This window comes from Oryzias melastigma, linkage group LG3 (assembly GCF_002922805.2).
Source record: "Oryzias melastigma strain HK-1 linkage group LG3, ASM292280v2, whole genome shotgun sequence".
NCBI classification, from domain to species: domain Eukaryota; kingdom Metazoa; phylum Chordata; class Actinopteri; order Beloniformes; family Adrianichthyidae; genus Oryzias; species Oryzias melastigma.
In genome coordinates, this window is record NC_050514.1 from 17,060,094 (window position 1) to 17,080,165 (window position 20,072).

Sequence of the window (20,072 nt, forward strand, 5' to 3'; positions counted from 1 at the left end):
GTTAAGTGACAAAGCAGTGAATACTTTAAAAGATAAAAGCTGTAGTTTAATAAATTTGCCATTTTCTCACAGTTCTTATGCTCTTAACCAGCTTTCCTCGTAACGAAGTTATTTAAAATTGAATGTCAAACCCCAAAAGTTTTTAACTTCTTGTATAGAACTTAAGCAGAAAATGTATCAACTTATTAGCTTCCATTAGTTAGAGGCAATTTCTATGTACAACTGAGAGGTTTCTATAAACAAGAAAAAAATACATACATAGGTAATAATTGTGTATGTTACTTATAATTTGAGATAATCAACATGGATAAATCCTCATTCATAACTGAATGCACGGACATGTATGCAGAGCTGCATTGCATAAAAACAATGCAGCTTGTAGGAAAGCATTTATTCTTTGCATATCAAGGGCGAGTCGTACGAACATTCGCAGTTGTGCTATTGATTATACATAACTCATTTTGTCTGATTATGATTACAATTTAATATTGACTTTCCGTGTGCGATGAAGTCACCCTCCTGGTGTCACTCTTGTTGACTGGTATGATCTATGAGTCATCAATACCATCGATTGTCCCAAAGTTCATCCATCCATATGTGACTGGCACACCAGTGTTTTACATAAAAAAGATTGAGGGGAAGCAATCTGCATGTCAGCAAAATGTCACTATAATTGAGCTTGGCTGATCTTATTGTCCTTTAACGAAGTTCTGACTGTTTTATAAACAGGGCTGGGACAAGACGCATCAGTCACAAGGGAGGCTGTTAACTTTACAAGGACAGGAGCACCTTGCGCTTCAGAGGAAGCAGCTGAGGCAGTCTCCCCGATTCCACGTGTAATCTGAATACTTATCTCCCCGTGAAACAAAAGGAGAACCCGCAGCATCATAAAAGCTCACGAGTGACATAACAGAGAGGCTGATGGGAAAAGGCCTGCCACTGATTACAGACGGACTCGCTCTTCCTGTTTGTGTATCTGTGTCAGAACTTTGCGTGGGCGCATGGCTGTTAAGGGCGTGCACACTCGTGCATCACCGGCAATAGCTCTGTTGGAGGACAGTGGGCTGCCCTCAGAGGTCTCTGAATATCCAGTGTAAATCCAGCCTGGTGGAGCTATGAAAAAGAAAAAAAAAACTAATAATATGTTATTGAAGTCTTGGTCCCCCTGCTGTCTCTCCATCAGAGCAGCACTGTCACCTTCAACACAGACCAGAGTGGGGAAATGGACATGAATGTGGACTAGCTAAGAGTGAGAGGTCCAATCCGCTTTATGAGTGGACCAAGATGCAGCGCGCTGGACGCCGACCTTTCCACTGCTCATTCTATCAGCTTGTTTCTCCAAAATGTAAAGGTTTAATGCTCAACACGAGCGGGCCTTTACAGGTCTCACTAATGACTTTCTTCTCCACAGAAAAGTGAGGCTAATTAGTGAATACAACTCTCCAGATTTGTTTTTGTTATTACCATTTTCTAGACGTCCAGAAATATAAACCAGCTGCTCGTGCAGGACCATTGCCTAATTGTTTCATCATGAGGGCCTCATTCATATTTAATGCAGAGGCATTTTCTCCTGCAAAAACACGGTCATTAGTAGGATCTTCGCATAGAAATAAATAACTACATTTATGGTAAGAGCGCTCAAACTTCACAAAGAGAATCTGAAGTCGTGACTGACTTCAGGCGGGATTGGAGGACCGCTTCAGTTGTTATGGTTTCTTTGTTTAGAACAAAAATAACCCTCAGAACGCTAGTTAGAACTCTGCTTTTTAACATAAACATATTAAATATGCTTCCTTTGATCAACCTGGTATTTCTGGTTTTGCTTACAGTAAATTGTTTCCCTGTAGAGAATTATAAAAACACACGAGCAGCAAAAGAGCGAACGGATAAAAACAAAGTGGAACAGTGCTTTACCAGACTGAGGCCTCTGGTGGCAGCTCAGCGCAGCATCCTTCTCACTTAAACTTCTCTGAAACTTTAGTAACTGATTCATACCATAAAACTGAACATTATGAACCACCTTAAGGTTCGGAGCAAAAAAATACAAAAATCCTACAATATTTATTAAAGAAACTGAAGTTAAAATTGCATTTCTGAGTATTTCTTTATTCTAATCATGATGGAGTAGACAAAAAATGCTGTTGGAAAAAGCTTGTAGCAGTGATGTAGGTGCTACAATCGGCAGGCCACATGCTTCTTGCTTCACTCCTACCCCTCCGACTTCTCCCTACCCCTCAAATTGAAGGGGTATTTTAAGGGAAAAGGGTGTCCAAACTAGTGTTTTTAAGGGTAGAGCAAAGGGACCTAGAGTTTAGCATCTCTCCACTGGTAGGGCGAGCCGCGGCACACTGTACTGAGGAGGAGAATTGCTTTTCTTCACATGGGTGTGCTCTGAAGCACAGTTTACATTAAGATTAAGATTTAAGTAATGACTTGTTGTTTTTACATGACCTTTTAAAAGTTATAAAACTGATTTTATTATGTACTTCCGAGTGCTGGCAGCTGACCGGCGACAATTGATGACATCATCGAGTGGGAGTAACATCTGAACCATTGCCATGAATAAAGATAGAAAGCAAGCCTGTTACCTCGGGTTCCGGCAAAATTAAATCAGTTCAGTCACCATTTTTTCCATGGATATCGGCCGATTTTGCCACTGTCGGACCAGGCGACATTTGCAAGCAGTGATTGGTCCGAGACTCTGTCAATCAAACTCTTTGAATGTTTGAGGTGGGTCTAGTGGGCACCAAATGCTCTTGTTGAGGTATTTGAGGTTTATAAATTGAATAACATGCGATTAAGAAATTGTATGATGACTGATTAATAGTTGTTTATTTCTCTATAGAAGTTTATGGGATTTTGGCTTACTGGGACCAGCATATTTGAAATGCGAGGGGGGAGGGGATAATCAGTCCAGTTCTCTCTATGTAGTGTCCATGGTCCAAACTCTCCATTTAGAGGGATACATGTATAAATGGATAAATGTAATTCTGATTTAGCCTTTGTTTTCCTTGTCTGAGCTCAAAACTGTACGACTTGATGGCTCTGATTTTGCTCGCCATATTTGTTGCACCACTAATGTTAGCTTGGGGTTGTGGGGGCTGTAAACTATTGGGAGAGTTTGTAATAAACAGGATAATGGTAAATGAGTGCAGGCTTGGGCGGAGGCCCCGGGGAAGACCCAGGACACGCTGTAGAGACTATGTCTCTCGGCTGGCCTGGGAACGCCTCGGGGTCCCCCCAGAGGAGCTAGAGGAAGTGGCCGGGGAGAGGGAAGTCTGGGCATCTTTGCTTAGACTGCTGCCCCCGCGACCCGGTCCCAGATGAGCGGAAGAAGATTGATGGATGGATGGAGTGCAGGCTTACTTCTTACAGTCCCGCCCTCAGTTCAGATTTTTAACCCATAAGAACCCGTTGTGACATCAGTGTAACAGAAAAATATCTGACACGTTTTCTGTAGTCAACTTGGTTTGTGATTTTTTTCCATATACAGTAATTATTTTTATTTTTAAGGAGAAATGGGTCTAGGTCTTTAAGGGTTAATGAACTCCTGCCACTCTGCAGAAAAATATCCTTGAAAACAACAGATTTTTCTTTTTTAATCATAATTAAAAGACCACTGGGTCTTTAAAAACTGTCAAAAAATAAAGTTTTATAGCTTTCCTATTGTAAGTATTTTGGTTATTGCTGACCAATGTTCCCTTCCTCGGCTTGTTTTGGTGTGTGACCACATCTCCCGTGGTGTGTAGGCATCATGGGACCAATTCCAATTATGTACTTGACTGTGACCCTGCAGGGTGACCCCTTAAGTCGCCCATTCTTACAGAAACCTAATTTAAATGATTCATCTGATGGCAAGCAGCATTTTTAGTGAGCTGAAAAGAATGCACCGGTCCTGTTCCAGTCCTGAATTAAGCGCCAAGTGATGGGGGCAATTTTCCTGATAGAGGACATGATTGAATCTCCCACACTCCATTTCACTATCTCTCTCTGGTCTTGTGGCATTCCAGCAAACCTGTGGTCACCACTCACTGTTGGGAGTAAAGCACCCTCTCAGTGCACTGCCAAGCTGTGCATCAATGGTGTGAGTCCAAAATTAACAGCTTGAAATAAATGGATTCATTTTGGCAGAAATGTGTCAAATGACCTTTCCGCCGCTCATTACGCATGGCGCACGTCGCTCCAGAGGAGGGCTCAAGTTGTCCGAGCTCTTATGCCCCACCCCACCCCACATCTGCTCCGTCAAAGTTGAGCAGTAATTAATAGAAATGATTTCTGCGGGTTCTTCCTTAAGGTATGTCAGTGTGTCGATGGATATTTGGGCTGCACTGTGGGGTCAGGTGATAAGAACTCCGGTCATACGGTGCTGAATGACTGCCAAAGCTCCATAAAACCAATTCAAGGGCAGATGAGTTTGAGGGCAAGGAGTAGTGGAAATGGAGGTGTGGGGCAGGAGAGGGTGGGGAGGGGGGGTGGCATTGTCCCCAGTGGGCTGCTTTTTGACAGCATTGACATTATCCACAGAAATTGCTGTGGTTTTTTGGATCATTCAAGGCTGGGCACATTTTTCATTTTTGACCCCCTTTTTTAACTTCTGATTAAAAAGGGTTGTTTGTGGGAATCGAAGAGTCTCCTTGGTGGTGGCATCCTCCCAGTTTAGAGAATGTGGGGCATTTCACCAGCTCGGTGCACAAGAGAGGGGAGCTTATCCTCATGCAGAGGCTGCCAGTGCGCCTGCCAAAGAGAGATGTGGCTTCAAGAAGGCCATACATGGCGTTGATTAGTTTTACTGAGCGGGGTATGCAGAGACCAATAAATTACATATGAATAAATTAAAAATGTACTCTTGCAGAAAATTGCTTGGAAAACAACACCCTCCCCATTAAAGCACGTACAGTAATGCCTTTTATGTGAAGCAACCTGGGATTAGATATCACTGTAAATTAACACGGCATCCAAGCATAGTGGAGAACTTTTCACTTTTAACAAGGACTTATGAAAGAGGTATTTACTCCAGTGTGTTCAGTAATTAATTTGATTTTCAAATTAGCTCACAATATATATTATAATTGCAAATACCCCTCCACCCCAACCAAAAAAAAAAGATTGCTTGAAAAAAGGGGTAGTGTCAATAAAGATTGATGAGGCATGCTTCAAAATTGCCATCTGTTTCAAATGTTCCCAGCCCCTCCCTCGTCTTCAGTGGAAACGAAGGGGTTTCCTCCTGCCTTTTGACCATATGTATCTGTTAGTTGGAGGTGGTGTGTGCACGTGCTGGAGGGCGGGGTGTGTTGGAGAGCGCACATGGATCTCCACACCCAACACTGAAGGGGATCAGGAACATCAGCATGTGCTGCGAGCTCCCACAGATAACGCCTCAGCAACGTTTCCATGACATTGTAGCTGTGTTAGCTCATTACCACAATGTCACAGCGGCAGTGTGTGGATGTTGTGCTGGGTGAGGGTGTGTGTTGTGGAGGGGGGGTCAGCTGCAGGTATCGTGCCTCTCTGTAGATGAGCTAATTAATTAAGCAGATCTCTATTAGGGTTATTGAGATGCACCTCCACCCCACTCCTTCACTTTAAGCAGCTTGGTGAGTCATGGTGGAGGAAGTAGAAGGGGGGCGCGCCGAGAAGGAGAAAGCATCCCAGCCTTTTTGACATTAACCCGCCCGCGCCCACTCCATACGTCCCGCCATTCTCGCCACAAGTGCCTCTCCGCACCCCACCTTGTGCAGAAGTGACACTCCGTGGGCTCCAAAATGGGGCCGCAGAGTTTTTAATCCCCGCAGCCCATCAACCCAGCCACCCTTGCCTCCATCTGTCAGGAGCACTGCTGGAGGAGAAAGGGGGGGAGGGTTAAAAAGGGGGAGGCCCTCCTTTTTTTTTGGGTGTGTGTGAGGGTTGAGGGGGGCAGTGCCATCAGCTGTTCCATCCCGGCGAATTTTGTAATTTCCTTTGCTTCCATGCTCTGTCCCAAATCCACGCCCCTAACCTAACCACCATACAGCGTTTCATCGGAGACACACACGCCTCCTCCGCGGCCTCTTTTCTACACTGTTCTGCCACAGGAAGTAATAGTATGGGGGGGGTACTTCTGAGTCTTACAGTAAATAAATTACCCTTTTTATAACTACTTATTTTCTGAAACCCAGAAAATACTATAAAAATCTAATTCTAAATAGCTATAAATATAAAACGAAATCCAGTTTTGTTCAATTAAAATGACCAAAACAAAAGGCTTAAAACTTTATATAGACCACACATCCCACGTTCCGCCAATATGCTTTTCCAATTGTTTTGAAAAAAAGATTTGCAAGACTGCGCCCGAAAGGAAGCATGTCTAAAACCTTTATTTAAACTGAATGGAGCGTCAAAGTATAGGCATACAACGTAATAATTAGAGACACATTACAGTGAAATCACAGTGTTAATGGGCAGTTGCTCAAGCACTCCATTCTAATTACAAATCCTCATACTCAAAATTAGGTAGCTTTAGGTACAGCCCACTCCTTGCAAATTAATTCATTTGAGAACAATTCAGGATCCAACCACAGCTCCATCTGCTGTCTGCAGCCGTCTGAGGAAACTAGGGGCGAAGCAGCAGTGACGTTCTTCTCTTCTTTGGCAACCGGTTTAATGAAAGCTAATTCACATGTCATTGTTGTACTCTCTTGAACTGTCTGTTTTGCAAAAACACACAAAAAACCCCGGCTACTTTCTCACATATGTACTAAAACACAAAGCCTGTGCATGAACACAGAGACCCATTGTTGGCACTCATTCACTTGAAGATGCAAATGGGTGGATTTGAAACTCGCCCTGGGTGTGTTATGCTTGGATACTTTAATGTTGTATCTGTGCTGGGGATTATTCTCTCTGCAGAGGAAAAACCTGTGCTTGAATGGCAGTGCCCTCAAAGTAGCTCCTGCTGCTTTCAATGGCCTCCAAACGAGATTAGACCCGTGGCTGTCCTCAGTCCCAATCCTCTGCATTCAGATGGAGCGTAACCAGCCTTTGTGACAGTTTTTCTGTTTTGACACAGAGTGGGTGCAGTCACTGCATATACAACGACTTGGAATTGAGAGGTCAAAGCAGAACAGAAAGAAATCCCTGCTGCTCACTTTGGTTCTTTAAGCACATGTCCTAAAAGGACCTTTGTGTTCTTAGTTGTAACTTATCCGTAATATGCTTTTGTCTCAAAAATCACTACAGAAAAGTTTTAAAAAGTTTACCTTTTTTAATTGAATTAAAGATATATGACATTTTTGAACTTTTATTTTTAGCTTTAAAGCTACAATTGGAATTGGGTCATTAATGATTCATCAAATCAATTAAACTAGATTCTTATAGTATCATCAAATCTCTGTAAAAAGACAAAATCTGTATTTAAAGTGCTTTCAGTTCGTAAAAAGTTTGCGGTGTAAAATAAAGCAAGGGATTAGCAGTCCCCGCCTCCAATTTCCCCCTGTTGGCAAACACCTCAGAGTGGAGTCTTTAAATTTGGCACGGGCCAGAGCAGCCAACGATGAAGCCTCAGGTGCAGGGACTTTGGACTATTTTTGACACGAACACTCAAGGTCCCTTTAATAGACAGTACTGAGGCTCTGTTCATTACCCAAAACAGCTGAAACATTCACAGTCTCTATTTTCACATTTCACGCCTAAAATGAAACTCAAAACAAACATTCATCATTGCAGCTTATTGTCTGTCCATCACAAATTTCCCTCGTCTTATTTTTGGATTTTACTCTGAATGGGACTCTTTGTGCAAACGATCTTTGGGTTTTCGCAGGTTAGTTGTGTTTTACTGGAAAACGGGACCCTTCCGGGACTCGCCTCTGAGTCAGGGGTCAGTTTCTGTGCAGAGCGAAACACCTTCTTGACCGGATGCTTGCGTGGTTTTGCACCCAGCTGTGTGGATGATGCTTTTCGCAGGTGAAACTGCAGAGATAAGATTCACATTCATCTTGTGCAACTGAATTAACTGTGATTCATGTAAAGCAGCTGCATGGCTTCCCCTACATTTACATCCTCTGCAAAAGGAAAGTCTGGCACCATCTAGTGGTGACTCAAAATAAAAAAATCCATGCTCGTAAATAATATTCACTGTAATTTAAATGTGAAAATTAAAGGTGTTGTTGAAATAAAAACCTAATAAAAAGATTAAAAGTCATAAAACTGAACCTTTGTCTGGTTTCCCATCCTGACTGTGTCATTGATGTTCTGGTCCTGCGCTGGTCTGCCAACATTCCTTTTAGGCTTTATTCCATGAAAAGAAAAACATTACAAATGTAAACTTTAGTTAGACTCAATAAAGAATTAAAGGAGTAACCTATGCTTGCTTTCTCTAATCTATTCCTATTAATCGGAATATAAAATGCTAATATTTTATTGCAAAAATGTGAACAGAAATTCAAAAGCATCTGTCATTACTTTCACTTTTAGTGCATTTCGAGCGTTCATGCTACACTCTTGAAGATATAAACAAATAAATAGTAGCACCTGTGCAGTGGATGTGGTAGGTATGCACGGGCTGACGTCTCTTTGGGCGCAGGTCTTAGCATGGCTACCATGGTTGCCGTGTGTCTCATCTGAAAGGGCTAAAGAGGCCAAGGATGGCTCCAGGGTGACCTCAGGAGAGGTGAGGGGAGAGACCTCAGCTGTCTGTTTTCCTGCTGTGGACCATCATAAACACTTACATTAAGCATCTGGGCCTTGTGGGCTTTTTTTTTTTCCTCCTCTCCTTATTGTCTCCTTCTCCTCTGCTACTTTATATTCTTACATTACAGTAAATTAATGTTTATGCAACAGTATGTCAATGTCAGGGTCAAAGTTCAATTACTGGGAACAGCAAAGCAAATAAAAGATAACCTGATTTTCAAGGTTAAGGATGAGACTTAGTGATAAAAGCTTCATCTTGCACCTCCACCAGTTATTCAGTGTGAAATGTGTAGTGAGTCTCGGATCAATACAGTGTTGAAAAGCCCTCATCTTTTCAAATACATGTTTTCTATCTTTCTGACAGGCTCTGTTGTCTTCCTTTCACATATCTTTACATTCAATTTAAAGGATTTTTTTTAGAGATTTATTTTTTTATTTATGCTTGTTTAAAACCTGACTCCAAAGATAACCATATGCATTTATTATACTGAGATAACCATCTGAAAGTCATACAGTGGCTTTGATGAGCCAACAAACTTGAGAGCATTTTTTCTGACAAAAAGACTGATCTGTAATACAGCAACTAAAAATATCTTCTTCATGTAGTTTAAAAGTTTCTTTCTTCAAACATATATTGAGAACCGTCAATAATGACAAACCATATTTAAAATCAGATCAAATTGATGTTTATCATTTTAATCCATTTTGTTGCCAAGTCACTCTCTAAACTCGACTTGACTTCTTGAGTCTTGAGTTGACTTTTTCTCACCCTCTTCCTCTTCCAAGCAGGCCCCCATCATCTCCACAATGTTGTTTGGACCAGAAGGAACTGTAGTATCACCCTGTGAGGCACAACATAATGTAAAAGCCAATGACTTCTCTTTAAGTTTGTAAATCCAGGTGAAGGAAACGGTGCCTTACTCGAAACCAGGAGCTGCCCAGCAGATCAGAAGGTGACATGCGGAAGACAGGCTCCGCCTTCAGGAGGTTAGTCAGGATGTACTTTGCTGTCCAGACAAGACGGTCACAATCAGATTACCCCATTAACTACAGTGGTAAAATGAGACTCCAGAATCACCTGCATCGCTTATGCTATCCCAAATGGGTTGGGAAAATATGAGGTCTCTGCTCTCGATCTTCTTGAGAAGGTTCTCTCTGGTTTTGGAGACAAATGGAGGTTCTCCGCACAGCCTGTAGCAACACATACTTCAGACATGTTTGTTCCTGACGCCTGTAATTGTGATCATTTATGTACTTACAGCATAAACATGATGACTCCTATGCTCCATGCATCACACAACTGACTATAATCATTTCCCTTTAACACCTCAGGTGCTGGAAATGACACATGAACATTGAAAGCTTATGATAGGTCCACATATGAAGCAAAGCAAAGTCTCATAGAGTTAATACCAAAGATGGATGTTATTATACTTTTAGTTTACTCCAAGTAGCTATTTCCTCCACATATTTATTGTCTAAAAATAAAACAGATTGAGACTGTCTTGCCACACACTAACTGCGTATTTCTAGGGTAAAAATGTCCTAAATGGGTTTCCTTAGAAAGAAGAGTGATTGGTAACTAAATACAAGGCTTGATTAGATATCTAAGGGGTCACTGAGGTAACAGTGTAATATGGAAGACAGTGACGTACCCATGTAGATGAGGGTCCCACATGTTTCGCTCATCATCCTCTCAATCCCCATACTTTTCTTCTTTATCGATAATCCAAAGTCTGCCACCTACGTTCAAATGTAAATCAAATTGACAGATCTTCTGTTCTGGAGTTCACAGTCTGCTGAATCTTCATGCTAACATGAAAGCCTAGATACTTTTAGGATACACTGGATTATTTATTAGCAAAAAGCTGTCTAACAGCAGAAATGGGGAAAAAACTGAAATAAAAGTCCTCTAAGGTGCTGTAAAGACACCTTTGATACAATTACACTGTAAGAATGGAACAATCTGAGCAACAGTAGAATTATTGTTAGGTTTTAGCTTTTTTCAGTTTAGAAATCAACTTAAGGAATAAAAAAGTAATGATATAAATAGAAAATTCAAATAAAAAAATGTAAATCCCCTAGAAAACAGTGAGATTGATAGAATTGCACGTCACGAACACAGAAGTAGTTAGAGATTGCTCTCAATCTACCTTGACATCCATCTCGCCGTTATCCTCATTGATAGGATTTTTCAGAAGAATGTTCTCAAGTTTCAAGTCTCGGTGCACAATGTCTGTAAAGATAGACAAAAGCATTTGATCTCAAAATTTACAAAATTGAGATTAAATGTGGTTATTATTATTAGTATTATTATTACTAACACTGATAACAATTTTGTATTTAGAAAAAGAAAAACGTTTTAGTAAAAGTTAACTTTCTCTGTTTCACATGCTCTTAAAAAAGACAAGCCAAGAAAATATAAAATATCTTCAAAGGTTCTTTTCAGACCAATTTGTGTAGCAATGAAATATGAAATGCAAATATTCTCTCAAAGTTTGAAAGCTAACTTGCTCCCAACTCATAAAAAAGACAAAAGTAAAGTCAACAATTCATCCCTTAAGTACAAGTAAAGGTTATTTAGAAACCAAAAGAGGTGATTGGTGGATGAAAGGATTCTGCCTCCTCTGTGTTCTGAATATTCTGACTGTCCCACACTTCTCTTAGAGTTGTTTTTACTTAGATAAAAGAATCAGACTAACAGAGAAGCTGAAAGACCAAGTGACCATTTCTGTTAGTGTTTACACAAACACCCCAACCATTCAATTTAATGTTACCTAAGCCAAGCTAAGCAGAAATACAGCAAAGAATTGTGGGATCAGAAGTATTTAAGAATGTTGTCATAAAACAGACTGAGTGGATTTAGTGGGAGAAATGCTGATTACATCTAGAGGTTAAATAGCTTTAAAACAAAATTACTTCTCATATGAAGGTAAGTGACAGCGTCAGCCAAACAGTGTATTATTTTTCTGGTCTCATCCTCCGTGAAGTACATTTTCTGCTGCAGCAGATGCTTCAGGTCACCTCCTTCACACAGCTCGGTGACCAAATACATCATCTAAAAAACAATAGGAAAAACATTGTTAGTCGACGCGCTCATTAGTATATATCCCAAGGATCTGAACAGGAGGAGATCTTGATTTTGCTACATGATAAACAAACACTCCCGTAAGTTCACTAATTACTGGTATTTATAATTCTTACCTTGGCTGTGCTGTAGATGGCCTCAAGTCGTATGATATGTGGATGATTCACTTGTCTGAGGATGTCTATTTCGTTATCCAACATCTCCACCTTTGGACTGCCTGGCTGTTGTGACAGAAAGTTAAACCCAGCTTTTATTTTTCATTATTTCATTTCATCAAACATGCAGGCTTCAGATCAGAAATGTGCTCACCGTGGGTCTGCAGACCATTTTAATAGCCCATTTTGACTGGGTCTTAATCTGGGTGGTTTCATAAACAGCTCCGAAGGTACCGTGACCCAACTGTCTTCCGATTTCATAAATGTCCTTGTGGGAATTTAAAAAGAAAAAAAGAAAGAAAGCATTAATCAACCTGAAATATTTTCATGATTCAGCAGTTATTTATCAGCATCCAATCTTAAAAAGAAGAAAAAATCACTCCGATCCACTCTTTAAAAAATCTAACTTAACTGAAAAATCCAACAACTGTTTTGGTGTCCAGACCAGAAGATCACGTTTTTCATCAGGTAATAAATGATTAAGTTGTTTCTTTTTTAGTCTGGTGTCTAATGAACATGACTGTTTAATGTGAGCATGTAAGCCTGAACACAAGAGGACAGACGCGCAGAACCTGATCTGCTGTGTGTGAGGGCTTCAAAAATCCTCAGCTGTGCAGACAGAAACTTTGCATACCCTGATGTCTTCATTATCTTTGAGGCGTGTGATTGGCACGCGCCTGTCCAGCTCGGTGGGGCTGCTCCGTCCAAACCCCTGAAGCATGACGAGCGTCCTTACCCCTGGAATTTCCCCGTGTCACCTGCACATACATGCACAGCAAACATCCAGCGTTCTAAAAGCAATGGGAGCGCATGTATAGTGTGCTTTTTTTTTGCTTTTAGAGCTATTATTTCAATAAAACAAAAAAATTTGTTTTTTTTAAATGAGGTAGTTAAAATTTAGTTGTACTGAAAAGTTTATATAAATTCCTAATATCATTATGTTTTCACCTATAGATTTGTATGACAGAAAATAAATTTGTATGATAATTATTAATAGAGAAAATATCACAATAAAGAAAGAGTAATTACTTACTTAGTATCTATAAAAGAGGCTGTTATCAACATGTAAAACTTCACAAGTCTTCTCAAGTTAAAAGAAAATAAGAATATTTCAATTAATTTGCTTTATTTACAATAATATTCTGTAAACAACAAAAACTCAATTCAAATATTTTTACAGTAACATGAATATTCAGAAGTTTTTATTTTACTTTATTTTTTAGACATATTATTTGAGTCAAAGTGACCTTTAATTAATTTATTATGAGTCTAGCCATGTTGGATTACACTTCAATAGGGATTGATGGCTGCCGTTTTATTTCTCCCATTCTAACTTTTATTCTGTCACACACTTCTAACCAAACGGTGACTGAGCCCTCATTCATTTTAAGCACAATTTAGCCAGCTTGAAAAACAGTCTCTGTAGCCAAATTAAATGTAAAGCAATTATCAAATGATGACTGGGAGCGATGAAGTGAATCCACCACACGCACAGCAATTAATTATTAACAAGGAAGCGGTGTCTTTAACCTCTTCACTCTGATGCATTATTTTAGCCCTGACAGGTCTCTCATAACAGGCCTGTCTTCTCCATTATCTTCTGTCCGCTTTTCAATCAAAACGATTGTGACAGCCTCTGGAAATTCCAATCATCTCAATCAGAGCTCATTTGGGGAAGACAGAAGCATGTGATGGGTGTATCACAGAGGAGGCTGGAGGAGCGACTCCACCGCTTCAGATGTCTGCACTCAGACAAAGGCTTGGTCTTTACCCTACGATCTCTGACGCACAGGAAATGTGATACTCGGGTCGGGTTAGGGTGAAAAGTTCAGACTTAAAGAAAAGGGACAATAATTGTGTCATTTTTTTTATCTCTTTAATTTGATATTTTTGTCCTTCTGTCTTAAAATTAATTTAAATAATATTACAAGCTCACATGAACTAAAATCAGATTCAAAACTGCTCAATAAAATACACTAGAATTGTATATAGAGTAAATATAAATATATTACTATAAAACACAGTTTTTCTCCATTGTCAAGTTGCTAGAAACATATTAGACTTTTTCCTCCAGAACACTTTCCAAACTTTCCATTACGTTTTCATTTTATTTTCAGACACCTGTGAATAACTAAAAATACTTTGAATGAAATCCCAGCAGGACCCCGTCTACGGGGCTTGTGTTCTTTTATCTTGACCTAATTAAATCAAAAAAGTGTGCAGCTAAATTATGTGTAAAGACTTTATTTTTTTATTTGTTTCAACTTCATTTCCGCATAGAGAATTGTCCAAAGAATAAACAAAAGAACTAGGTCGAATAAAGAAAAATCTTCATATATAACACAAATAACAGCAAATCATGATCTTTTTTTGTTCTTCTAGAAGAACACAATGGCAGTACAAGGGAAGACGTCCACCTTTTTAACACAGTCTCCAGTTTCAGCAGAAAGTAATTAGAGCGAAGAGTTCATCACGGGTCAACTCCACAGTTGCTTCACTTCTCCATCATTTCTGTCAGGCGGAATGTTAGCTTTTTACTACATTATTAATAAACATCCAGAGAACATAAAGCCCAGGAGCGTCAGAGCTTAAACAAAAGGAAGTGGCAAAGTAAATGTACGTTTTGAAAGCAAGACAGATGACTGATCCTTTGTGCCTGTTTTGAGCCTCAAACCTGTTTGTTAGCTTAAGCGGGTAACGAGTATTTACTCTGTCTGCCAGCCTCGGTGTGTCGATAAGACGGCAATAGGAGCGCTTAAACTCCCCCTGAAGCTGAGTTCAGGCCAAACATCTGATTTTTTTGCACAGGAGGTGTAGCTCCTCACTTCACACCACCCACAACTCCTCCCAAACCTTCAGTTTGATAGATATAAAGTCTGCAGCATATCAGCGAGCAACACTAATCTTGACTTTCTGAACGACTGGGCATCCATGTAGGTTTGGCCTCATTGCTTTTTGGGGAAATGTCTAAACCTGCATATGATAACATGAAAAATACAACATAAACTCTTTTAGCTTTTACAAATAGTCTGCCACGATTAGTCACAACTATGTATACTATTAGAATAGTCAACGACTGATTTATTAGTCTTTTTATCTCAAAACTACTGTGGGTGCTTTCTAATGCCACGTCTGCCATTGTCTTTGACACACATGCGCAGTAGTGCTAATCCGGGTCAAAAGTGATGTTACAGGAAGTTATAGGAAAACTCAGGTACCATAATAACACGCCAACTGAGCTTGAACGTGGGAAACATTTAAAAAAAGGCAAGTGTGCAGTGCAACATCTGCAAGGTAGAACTTGTGTTCCATGGCAGCAATGCAGCGATGCATGAATACCTGAAGAGGAAGCACATTGTGACTGACTATAATGTTGAAGAGGGAGCTAAGCTAAGCTAATATTAGCGCAAACAGAGAGCAAACTTATTAGCTAAATATTTTCTGCGCATCCCTGCACAACCTCTACCCCAAATTCTCTTCTGAAAGGAAATATCTGCTCTCAAAAGAGATTGTCGATCTGCAAGACATGTAGAAAAAATGATCGATGATTAGTCAACTATTAAAATAATCGTTTGTGGCATCCCTATTTACAAGCAACATTCAAAAATGTACCTTAGAGGTTTAGTCTTTGTCCTAGGATGCAATCACACGACTGCTTTTGAGGTCACAAATCAAACCACTAATTTTCTGATAAAACTCATTAACAGGTTTTAAAAATGTCCTGCAAACAGGTTACAGAATGAACTGTTGACAATATTCATATTAAATAAGACTATTTGTCATTAGGTCATTAGGTCATATGGTCATTAGGAAGTGGCTTCAAAACTTTTGAGCGGCAGTAATCCATGACAAAAAAGGAAAAACATTTTCCAACCCTTCTTGTGCATTTGTTACTAGTAGAAATATTTAATATTCGTTTAATTTATTTGGATTCAAATATGCATAAGGTCAAACATCACTCTTCAGTCACTTTCTGTTTAAAACAACACATTTCTCTGCATATCTGAGCTACCAAATGTTAAATTTAAAACAGGTGGTGCAACATATATTTCTCACATGCATTTATTGTTGTAGAAATAAGACAATATGGTTAAAACATGCAAAATACACAATATGCTGTTTCCTAATATGCAGCTTTTTAATTTTTTTTTTTGTTTGTTTTTTTGTTTTTTTGTTTTTTCGCCATCTGCTGAAATGTTATGTTTTGCTCTCCGGGGCAAACTTGATTGTGCTTTAAATAAAAGATACCACACAGTAGGACCAGTGCAACATCTGAAGTTTAAAACGACTAAACAGGGGTAAACTATAAAGTGAACATATTTCAGACTTGGCCACAACATCAAAATAATTCACATTTCAATTATTGCTCAGGGCCCTTGGAAGTTTTCTTTCTTTAATTGCATAAGCTTTAGACTAAATTATGCTCAGAATCCATAACGTTGCCTCCAGCTCTAACAGGCAGCTGCTGAAATATATCCTGAAAATCAAACAAAAGCAAAATCTGACTGCAATTAAAATGCACACTGTTATCTGTATTACTTGAGCTCCCAATAATATATTTAACTCATGTGAAACTTCATCATTTATTGACAGCTTGGCTTTGATGACAAATGATAAACTTCAAAGTACTAATGAAGCATGGAATTACATTACCTGATGAGGCAAGAAATTGCATGTTTAGAATGCAAATATCCCATTTACCTCAAGACGCTACGAAGTGAATCCTAATTGTATGCAGCGTGATTATGAGAAGCTTGCGGTATAAAAGCGAGAGCGAAAACAATCCGTAAAAATAACACACCTAGATGAAGTCATTAACGCTGACAACAGACTCAGTAAAGATCTGTATATTTCACCTGACAGCTGATGGTCTTCGTGACTGACATAAGGGGATTGAAACTTAAAGAGTCATTTTCAGAAATAAAAACGCAATGGCATAAATTTATAACTCGTGTTATACAGATGCAGAATGGTATTAAGTTGTAAATCATTTCCCAGCACTGCCTCCCAGGTGAAATAGAAAGATGCTAGTCGTAATGATAATTCTAAGATTTTATTTTTAGCTATTACCTTCCTTCTGTGTTGGAATCCTAATCTGCTGCATGCTACTTTATTTTTCCACAGGAAAAAAAAAATGTCAACCACCACAACAAGTTCAAGCTTAAAAAGAAAGCAGATGCCAAAGGGTTAAGTGTTATCCCAAGTGCTGCAAACAAGCAATGCATGTTGTTTCCCTCTAAACAAACCATTTAAATGCAACACCAATTTTTTTCTCTAGGTTTTTTTTCTAGTGGTCATGTTTGATAAGTGTCTATTGGTAAGAAAAAAAATGTTTTGCCATGAGGAAGCAAAAGATCAAATTCTGCCATTTGCTTAGGGCACTCCACATGTTGCTAGGAGATAAGGGCCAAAAAATTCAAATTTTCTCATTGGTTTAATCCTGGTTAAGGCTAATCTCTGCCCTTGCTGGGCTCAGCCTTGAGAAGCGAGGAGAAGAGACATCTAAAAAAAAAGAAGAAGAAGAAATGTAGGCCAGTGCAGAAACAAGAGCAAATCAAATGTTCTCAGTGGTACCCAGAAAGAAACCGAAGTCACACACTGAAAAGGCCCACGCCGATGTCAACTTAGGATACAGATGATTCTAATATTTGAAACTTTTATTCTCAATACAAACTAAAATGTTTATGTGTCTGCACTTTAAATAAACCGGCATTTTTCCCTTAAATCCGAGGTTTGCAACAGTTTTTTACTGAACAAAACCCAAAAGTCCCACCTCAGTGTTTAGAAAATATACTTTATTTCTGTTTTTTTATTTTAATTATTTTACTAAATATAGCCTTTAAACATGACAATAAGTTAATTATAACAGTTTTATATGTTTTTATATTTAAACATTTGAACTTCTTTTACTTTTGAGCAGCAAATGCAAGATCCTTTCAAAATAAAGTACACCCTGTGACAAGTTCCTCCTGCTGAACTAAAAATGTAGTCAAGCATGTCATTTTCTGTCAATATGACTTTAGTGAGCCTTCATCTTTTTTTCTCATTTCACTAGCAATTAAAAATATGTTAACCCATAAAAACCCAGACCTATTTATTCCCTTAAAAATAGAATTATGTGGAAAATACTGCAAACCAGGTTGACCAAAGAAAACATTTCAGATACTTTTCTGTTACACTGATGTCATTATGGGTTCTTATGGGTTAATATTGATAAAATAAATAAATACAAATATTTTGAACATAATACAAAAGTTAAAAAAATAAAAAAACAAATCTATTCTAAAAATAATTTCAATATTTTACCACAATTTTTTAGTCATCTGTTAAAAATATGAACATAAAGGACGAAATGTAATTAACTAAAACAAAATAATTTAATCTACAAACTTGTTTTTTATTCAAAGTTAGCATTTTCCTTCAAAACCAAAGAGCCACATAGAGAGATAAAACAGGCTCACGTTGGAGACCCTAGTCTTAAATCAGCCTGTTTCATGTTAAGGTTAAAGAAAAACATGCTGCTATTTTGCACTTTACTGTTGTTGTTCTCTGAGAGCACGAGCCTTCACATTTTGCTAATAAGCTAACTCTAAAAACAACCTCAGCTAGTAAGAATGTGTCAGTTAACGTGTTTAATCACAGCAAATTCTCTAGACATGTCACTGCTAATACCAATAAGTTGTCTCTATATTTTTTGTGAAGTTTGACAACATAAAAACGCTTTAAAGTTAATACTAAAATTCAGCGTTTCCAGTGGTTGTCATGGTAACGAACCTACTATTTCATAAATGTTTGCTTTGTAAAAGAATCCAGTTAAAAAAAATAAGTGAAAAGGGCAAAGTGTATTTTGGTCTACCACGAAACTTCTAAAAAAATTAAAACTTAATAAAAGTTTCTTACCTCTCAAAAAAGACGATTTTCATTGACTCTTGATCAAGCAAAAAAGACTTTAGAGCAGTGCGTACGGAAAGCGAAGTGGGACAAACTTCCTGTGAATGAATGCAGGTTCTCAGTTGAAAATGAGGGCTGACCCGGGATCCTTGGAGTATTTGACCACACCACAGTACTCGTTGGGTTTTCAGCTTCCTGCATCCAACATAGCAACGCTATATGTTGTTACTTTTGGATCAAGTCATTTCCCCAGGTGTCTGTCTCCATCTGGTGGACAGAATCTATGGGAGTTGACTCAGATGGTGTTGTGGGAAGAATAAGCCAATTAATTAAATTAAAAAAAAGCATATTTTTTTAGTATTTCTATTAATATACAGTCACTGGTTCCCCATGCTATACACTACTTTTTTTTAACAAAAACTACACAACATCTTCAAGTTCAACAGCTTCACTTGAAAAATCTCTAACTCTATTGAGTTTAACTTTAGTTTATATTGTCAAGGATGGAATTAGATCAAAGACAGATGAGTTTCTTTATTCTTATTAAATGTTATTCCTAAACCTTTGCAAACGTTTCTTCTTAAAACTATTAGTGGTGATCACACCTGGGGAAAAAAACACCTTTTGTTAATTTTTAATCGGAGGAATCTAAAGAACCCGACCTTTCATCTCAGTTAAAAATTAAGCTTTAACCTTTAAAAAAATAGTTGGCTACACCAATTACTTTCAGATGTGCCATTCGTACTTAGCTTTTAGTCAGCTTTAGGAAGTTATTTTGTTCTTAGCATTTGTAGCTCAGCAGATATAGAAATGAAGCTGTTTATTAATTATCATGTTAACACTTTGATACTTACAATTCATAATGTCATATAATGTCTTTGTTTGCCTTGAGAGATTTAAAAACACTGTAGTTAAATAATGCTTCAAATATCCAACATTTTCTACAACATGTTGAATAGTTTTTTACCCTCTGTAAACATGTTTTTGCTGGAACAAGGCAGAGCATTGTGTTAAGTAATCAATAATTCACTTATTAAAGGAAATATACTCCTTTTACCTAAAATGTTTGGCCTAAATGACGTCATTATGGCCATGGATTCTGCGCCTTCGTGTCCTAAGCTACAAGTCGAGTCATGGGACAAGAGAGATTTGAGAAGCTGGAAATCTTCATGTGATCCTCAAGTAAACTGAAGCTCCCGACAGTGTATATGTCCTTCCCCATTTTGACTTTAAAGGGTTGAATTTCCACCAGTTTGCCATGGATAGACTATAAT

At 38.5% G+C, this 20,072-nt stretch overlaps 1 protein-coding gene across 5 annotated transcripts in view; it reads right to left on the reverse strand.

Moving 5' to 3' along the window:
- The window catches only part of stk33 (serine/threonine kinase 33), a 30,734-nt gene extending 11,743 nt beyond the window's left edge, over window positions 1–18,991 (reverse strand). Inside the window, exons 1-14 of one of the 5 annotated variants that reach the window (XM_024296121.2) lie at window positions 18,808–18,988; window positions 12,542–12,665; window positions 12,062–12,175; window positions 11,869–11,973; window positions 11,584–11,722; window positions 10,818–10,900; window positions 10,320–10,407; window positions 9,924–9,999; window positions 9,743–9,855; window positions 9,586–9,671; window positions 9,434–9,506; window positions 8,506–8,678; window positions 8,188–8,262; window positions 7,840–7,944 (exon numbers count right to left, since the gene is read on the reverse strand). In XM_024296121.2, coding sequence (XP_024151889.1) covers window positions 7,840–7,944; window positions 8,188–8,262; window positions 8,506–8,678; window positions 9,434–9,506; window positions 9,586–9,671; window positions 9,743–9,855; window positions 9,924–9,999; window positions 10,320–10,407; window positions 10,818–10,900; window positions 11,584–11,722; window positions 11,869–11,973; window positions 12,062–12,175; window positions 12,542–12,628 — 1,317 coding nt within the window. In that variant the 5' untranslated portion in view covers window positions 12,629–12,665; window positions 18,808–18,988. Of the gene's footprint in view, window positions 1–6,326; window positions 7,945–8,187; window positions 8,263–8,505; window positions 8,679–9,433; window positions 9,507–9,585; window positions 9,672–9,742; window positions 9,856–9,923; window positions 10,000–10,319; window positions 10,408–10,817; window positions 10,901–11,583; window positions 11,723–11,868; window positions 11,974–12,061; window positions 12,176–12,541; window positions 12,666–18,807 lie in introns of those variants that run through there. The other 4 variants (XM_024296118.2, XM_024296122.2, XM_024296119.2 and 1 more) reach the window with 4 other exon arrangements.
- Between the last annotated feature and the right edge of the window lie 1,081 nt (window positions 18,992–20,072).